This window comes from Otolemur garnettii, unplaced genomic scaffold (assembly GCF_000181295.1).
Source record: "Otolemur garnettii isolate 467f Iridium unplaced genomic scaffold, OtoGar3 scaffold00138, whole genome shotgun sequence".
Lineage (NCBI taxonomy): Eukaryota > Metazoa > Chordata > Mammalia > Primates > Galagidae > Otolemur > Otolemur garnettii.
Window position 1 is genome coordinate 2,504,088 of NW_003852533.1, and position 7,242 is coordinate 2,511,329.

The following is a 7,242-nucleotide window of genomic DNA, read 5'->3' on the forward strand; positions in this document are numbered from 1 at the left end:
CGTGGACGGTGCACCATGTCCCACTCTGTGACATCATAATGTGGACTGTGCACCATGTCACCTCTCTGTGACATCATAACATGGACTGTGCACCAGGTCCCCTCTCTGTGACGTCATGGCGTAGACGGTGCACCATGTCCCCTCTCTGTGACGTCATGGCGTGGACGGTGCACCATGTCCCACTCTGTGACATCATAACATGGACTGTGCACCATGTCACCTCTCTGTGACATCATAACATGGACGGTGCACCAGGTCCCCTCTCTGTGACGTCATGGCGTAGACGGTGCACCATGTCCCCTCTCTGTGACGTCATGGTGTGGACGGTGCACCATGTCCCTCTCTGTGACATCATAACATGGACTGTGCACCATGTCCCCTCTCTGTGACGTCATGACGTGGACTGTGCACCATGTCAGGTGCTGGTGTCTTTTAATATTTTTATTAAAGCCAACTATAAATAGGTGTGTGTGTTCACACAGGAATTTGGAAATTACATGCCACAAAGCCTCTGCCATTTCAGGTCAGCCAGGATTTTGTCTGTTAAAGGTTAGAACTTACAAAGTCATTCTCTTTAAAGGCAAATTTATATTCCCTCCTCTAGGAGGCAGACTCATAGATACTTAGGGGCAATACTAGAGTGTTGGCATATGATCTAAAAGTCACACTCAGTTGCTAAAGGACACAAACTGTTGTTTAAGAATCATTCTTCCACCTCCTTTGCTGAAAAGTTTCATCTGTGGGGTGAAATATTTCACACCCTCCAACATTAGCCATTGGCAAAAAGATGGGGCATTTTTCTTTGTTTTTCTTTAAAATGTTTAGCTGAAACTTACCCAGACCCTTAATATGAGAGAAAATCTAAGCTTTTCCAATACGGATATAAAAAAAAAACATTGCATTACATGTCCCAGAGAACTTTGAATTTATCAAGTGGGAAGGAGGCCCAGCGGTCTCTCCAGCAAGTTCTCTGAAGTTGTCATGTGTAAGCACAACTCATATGACAATGGTACAGAAAACTCTGGAAAAAATAAACTCTCTTTAAATGGGAAGGTTTGTACATATCAAGGGACATAGAGGGCAATTTCCTGAGAAATTTTTGGGTAAGTTTTAATGTTCAGGGTGTCCTTAAGGTTGCCACTACTGTCAGCATACATAGGGAAATGGGAAATTATAGCTAAATGTTCCTTTATTTACAAATCATTCAGTACAGAATTTTACAAAACATTGACAACTATTCTCTATGTTTGGCCATTTTCCCTCTGTCTGGTGATTTTCGGGGCAGCCTGGAGTAGGTGTGCACAGATCAGGGTGTCTGGGGAGCAATGCGTGCTTAACTTTCAGCAGACGCAGTGTTGTTCATGGCAGAGATGGTCCAGTAATCTCGCCACTTTTAGTTCTGTTCATTACTGATCATCCTGCTGCCATCAGGGAGGAGGCCAAAGTGGGCTGGGAGAGAAGGGACGGCTGTGGGCCGCAGGGAGGGGCTTTCTGTAATAAGCTGAATCACAAGAAAGTGCTGCTCACAGCTGTCCAGTCCATCCTCTCATTGGCCTTCGGTGTCTGTGGTCAGAACAGGATCAGAGCTCAACTCCACTCCTAGGCCCAGAGGTAGATATCTTTTTTTCTTTTTTTAACTTTTTATTTTGAGATCATTGTAGATTCACACACAGTTCTAAGAAACATATGGAGAGGCTCAGCGCCTGTGGCTAAAGTGGCTAAAGCACCAGCCACATACACCTAAGGTGGCAGGTTCAAATCCAGCCCAGGCCCGCCAAACAACAATGACAGCTGCAACCAAAAAGAAGTAGCCAGGCATTGTGGCGGGCACCTGTGGTCCCAACTACTTGGGAGGCTGAGGCAGGAGACTCGCTTGAGCCCAGGAGTTGGAGGTTGCTGTGAGCTGTGATGCCAGGGCACTCTACCCAGGAGGACAGCTTGAGGCTCTGTCTCAAAAAAAAAAAAAAAAAAAAAAAGTAACACCTGGAGAACTCACACACTCTTCTCCCACTTTCCATCAGTCACAAAACCGTAATGTCATGTCACGGCCAAGATGCCGAGGGCATTACACACGCTGGCTGTCGGTGTTACACACGCTGGCTGTCATGGCCAGGACACTGACAGTGTTACACACGCTGGCCATCACGGCCAGGATGCCATCGGTGTTACACACGCTGCCCGTCTTGGCCAGGATACCGATGGCGTTACACACACTGGCTGGCTTTGCAGACACTCTTTGTGTGTGTACTCACCTGGTTCTATGCACCTTCATCACACATACAGATTTTTGTAACCGCAGTCGTAATCAAGATCACTAGCAGTTCAGTGGCAAGGACGCCTCATGCTCCCCATCATAGCCATGGCCACCTCCCCCATGGGCTCTCCCACCCCAACCTCTAGCAACCACGAACATCTCCATCTCTATAATTCTGTCCCTTCACGAATGCCGTACATAGGGAATTACATGGTATGTGACCTGTTGAGATTGGCTTTCTTCACTCACCATAATTCCTTTGAATATCTTTGGAAACCTAGAAAATCAAATCTTTCAATCTTTTGGGGGGGGTTGTTTGACGCAGGATTTATTTTGGGGGGTTTTGCTGTTTTGTTTTGAAACAGAGTCTCTGGCAGTCTCCCAGGCTGTAGGGCAGTGGTGTGATCATTGCTCACTGCAGCCTCAAACTCCTGGACTCAAGCAAAACTCCTGCCTCAGCCTCTGGAGCTGCAGGTCACCATGCCCAGCTAAGTTGTTTGTTTTGTTTTGTTTTTGTAGAGACAGGTTTCTGCTATGCTAAGCAGGCTGGTCTTGAACATCTGGCCTCAAGCAGCCTTCCCACCTCAAGCACTTCCCAAAGTGCTGAAATTGTGTGTGTTGAGCCACTGTGCCTGGCCTGATCTGGTTTTTTAATCTGGGTGCAGGACAGTTTTAAGATATATCTGTTTCATAGTAAGGATCCAAAATTTGTTACTAATACTAGAGAAAATCTTGTCTTTACTATTGGTGATGGTTTGGAGATTGTTAGTGTCCAAAAAAAGTACATGAGGAAATTAAATGTATTCAAATAGTATTTATTATGGTGATTTTACTTGATTTTTTAGAAAAAAATCAGCATCAACTTTCTAGTGTTATGGGATAGTGGGATTTTTCCGTGTTATAAATGGTAAAAACATATTACAAAAAACTCTATTGATATTATCTATCAATGTCAAAATAATATTGGAGCAATTGTGGAGGATATTATAACCTAAGGAGAAATTTTATGTATCATATTGCAAAGTTTAAAATACTTTTTATTAGACTGTCATTATATCTCTGGTAAGAAGCTGTGGAAATTAAGCTCCAATGCTCAAATTTTTCTTTGCCTAAAGAATGGGTGACAATGGCCGGGCGTTGTGGCGGGCGCCTGTGGTCCCAGCTACTTGGGAGGCGGAGGCAGGAGACTCGCTTGAGCCCAGGAGTTGGAGGTTGCTGTGAGCTGTAATGCCACGGCACTCTGCCCAGGGGGACAGCTTGAGGCTCTGTCTCAAAAAAAAAAAAAAGATGTTCTCCTTTATCTTTAAAAACAGCCTCTGCGAGTATTTCCACCTCCCGGGTGGTGGCTGATCACTCCCTTCAGCCTGGATGTTAAAAGAACCTCGCTTATTCCCTAAGCCTCACTTAGACCTTTCAGATCGTGTATCACGCCTCCTAACAACCCTGTTTCTCACCATTTTCTGGTGTGTTCTTTGTAGAATGTGAGCCAATAGAAGCAATAGCCAAGTTTGACTATGTCGGGCGGTCAGCCAGAGAACTGTCCTTCAAGAAGGGTGCCTCCCTGCTGCTGTTTCACCGCGCGTCCGAGGACTGGTGGGAAGGCAGGCACAACGGCATCGACGGGCTGGTGCCCCACCAGTACATCGTGGTGCAGGACATGTGAGTGGGCTCAGCTCTGACTGCCTGCGGGCTCCCAGGGAGGGCTCCAGCCACCATTCCCAGCGGCGTGGGTCTAGTGACGGAGGAGCAGGAGGAATTCCAGAGACAAAACTTCTGAGCTGGGTGCAGATCTTCACCTAGATGGTGGCTCTTTGCTCACAGTCCTTCAGGACCAGGAGGCTTGGAGCAAGCCTTAGTAGGAGGCGTCTTTTGAAGTTTTCTGATTCTCAGAAAAATAATCTGTGCAGAGAATGGCTGGAAGAGCTGAGGTGATCCTGGTCATTCCAAACACACCGAGAGAGAGGATACTGACCCAGAGTCGAAGGAGATCACCTCCAGGCTTTTTCTTTTCTTTAATTTTGCTGGGAAAAAACTCAAATTTCAAAAATATTTAAAGTCATGGGAAGATGGTCATAATATACTAAGTGAAAGAAATAGGGTGCAAAATAATCTCCATTTTCTGAGTATGGTGCACTACCAATTTAAAAGTAGCATTTCAAGGAAAAGAGAAATGTTCCACACAAAACATATACTGACTGATTCAACTTAATTTTGGAAATGTTAAAATGTGCATCTTGTAATTCAAGTAATGTTATATGTGTGTATATATACATGCAGTCATATACCAACTAAAGTATCTAAATGTAAATAAACATTTTATATAAAATATCTTTATATAAAACAAATTTGTGTAAATATAAAGATGTGCACCACATAATTACATTTCAGCCAGTGACAGATGACACACACAAGAGCAGCCCCTCAGGCCCCAGCACATGTCCTCACTGTGCCGTGGCTATGAGCAGATGCATAAATAATGGTACAGTAGCCACCAGGGCTCCACGGATAGACACGCCACACAGGCTCGTAGCCAGAAGCAGTGAGCTGTCTGTCCAGCCCGTGTGTGCTGGGCCACAGGATCCAGGCTGTGTGAGCAGTCTGTGATGTTCACAGACAGCAGACTCGCCTAACGACCCATTTCTTTAAGCATCACACGAGTATAGTGTACACACTCCACGTGTTACACGCTGGGAGGTGTATATCCCAGGCATAGGGCAAAGGTGCAGGAAGGGACTTCCTAACGTTCTAACAGCAGTTGCCTCTGAATGTTATGCAGTGGGTGATTACTATTTCTTTTTTATGTAATTATATATGGTTATAAATATATATAATTTTTGTTTATAATTTTATAGACACAAGTTTTATATAATTTACATATTATAATTTATAATATATAATTATATAACATATATGTAATTATATATAATATACGTTACTCTCCCTTTTATATAACTGAAAATTCCAATATACCTGCAATAAAATTATATTGTTTTTTATAAGACAAGGAAAAAAAGTCATATTAGTAAAAGACTTACATTGCATACATGCTATCAGTTATTTTTTTGTCTCCACTTACTGAGCAGAAGACCCTCACCCTTGATTCTTCCTGTCCCAGGGATGATACATTCTCAGACACTCTGAGCCAGAAGGCTGACAGCGAGACCAGCAGTGGGCCGGTCACGGAAGACAGGTCCTCATCCAAGGATATGAACTCCCCGACAGACCGTCATTCTGATGGGTATTTAGCTAGGTAAGTAGGGCCTGGTAATCGGGCTTCCAAACCTCCACTTCTGGCTGGACATCGTGGCTCAGGCCTCTCAGCACTCGGAGAGGCTTAGGCAAGTGGATTGTCTGAGCCCAGGAGTTCAAGACCAGCCTGAGCAAGAACAAGACCCCCATCTCTAAAAAATAGCCGGGTGTCGTGGCGGACACCTATAGTCCCAGCTACTTGGGAGGCTGAGACAGGAGGATCACTTGAGCCCAAGAGTTTGAGGTTGCTGTGAGCTATGATGCTGTGGCACTCAATGCCAGAGCATAGAGTGAGACTCTGTCTCAAAAAAAAATAAAAAAGGATTAGTTGGGCGGCACCTGTGGCTCAAAGGAGTAGGGCACCAGCCCCATATGCCGGAGGTGGCAGGTTCAAACCCAGCCCCAGCCAAAGACTGCAAAAAAAAAAAAAAAAAAGGATTAGCTGGATGTGTGCACCTATAGTACCAACCATTTGGGAGACCAAGGCAGGGAGATCACTTGAGCCCAGGGGTTCAAGGTTTCTGTGAGCTATGACAATAGCACTGCACTCCAGCCTGGGTGACAGAATGAGGCCCTGTCTGTAAGGAAAAAGTAAAAGTAAATAAATAATAAGCCTCCCCTTCAGGAGCCGTGAGCCTGGCGTGGAGCCAAGTGCCCAGTGTGACCTGCTGTTTTCTCTCTCTCTTTCCGTGGATGTCCAGACAAAGAAAAAGAGGAGAACCACCCCCTCCAGTGCGGCGTCCTGGCAGGACCAGTGATGGCCACTGCCCCCTCCACCCCCCACACGCCCTTTCCAACTCCTCAGTTGACCTGGGGTCCCCGAGCCTGGCCAGTCACCCACGGGGCCTGCTCCAGAACCGCGGCCTCAACAGCGACAGTCCTGAGAGGAGGCGCCGGCCCGGCCATGGCAGCCTGACCAACATCAGCCGGCACGACTCGCTCAAGAAGATGGACAGTCCTCCCATTAGGAGGTCCACGTCGTCAGGGCAGTACACGGGCTTCGGCGACCACAGGCCGCTGGATCCGGAGACGATTGCCCAGGTGCGAAGCTTTAACTGAGTGTTGCATTTTCAGCCCCTGGGCATGGCAGAGAGGGGGTGAAGCATTTTCTTTGTGCAGCTCTGTTTTTGTATAGAAAAAACGGTTTGTATAACAAAAAGGAAAGGAAATCAGCCCATTCTTTCACGTAAGGCCTGGCTGTGAATCTCTTGGGAAGAGCCATTGGTCGCTAGAAGGGCTCAGGCAGAGCAGGTTCGTCCTGACGTAAACAGAGACCTGGTGGAGACGCAGGGCCAGCACCTCCAAACCCCTCATCCCTGAGCAGCCAGGGAAACTCTGAAAAAGAAGAACAGTGAGGAAAGGCAGCCCTCCCAGATCCCAGATGCATCCCAAGCTAGTGAAACAGACACACTGATGGAGCAGAATGTAGAGCCGGGAAACAGGAAAACGTTATTACGGCAGCCCCCCATCCACAGGAGACCCGCTCCACGAAACCACAGATCACGCCCAACCCTACTTATACTGCCTTTCTTCACATGTACCTACGATGAAGTTCAGTTTGAAAACTAGACGCTACAAGAGATTAACAGTAACTAATTCTTTAAAAGCAATTACAAAGATATGCTATAACAAAAGTTATGTCAATGTGGTCTCTTTCTGAAAACAACCTGGTGTACATAGTATCTTCAGACCACAGATGACCACAGGTGTGACCAAAAACGTGGCGAGAGAAACTGCAG

At 46.2% G+C, this 7,242-nt stretch overlaps 1 protein-coding gene across 1 annotated transcript in view; it reads left to right on the top strand.

Moving 5' to 3' along the window:
- Positions 1 to 7,242, top strand: part of SRGAP1 (SLIT-ROBO Rho GTPase activating protein 1) — a 281,123-nt gene that overhangs the window by 268,275 nt on the left and 5,606 nt on the right. Inside the window, exons 20-22 of the mRNA XM_023518412.1 lie at positions 3,733 to 3,913; positions 5,370 to 5,504; positions 6,205 to 6,544. Of these exons, the coding sequence (XP_023374180.1) occupies positions 3,733 to 3,913; positions 5,370 to 5,504; positions 6,205 to 6,544 (656 nt within the window). The remainder of the gene's footprint in view (positions 1 to 3,732; positions 3,914 to 5,369; positions 5,505 to 6,204; positions 6,545 to 7,242) is intronic.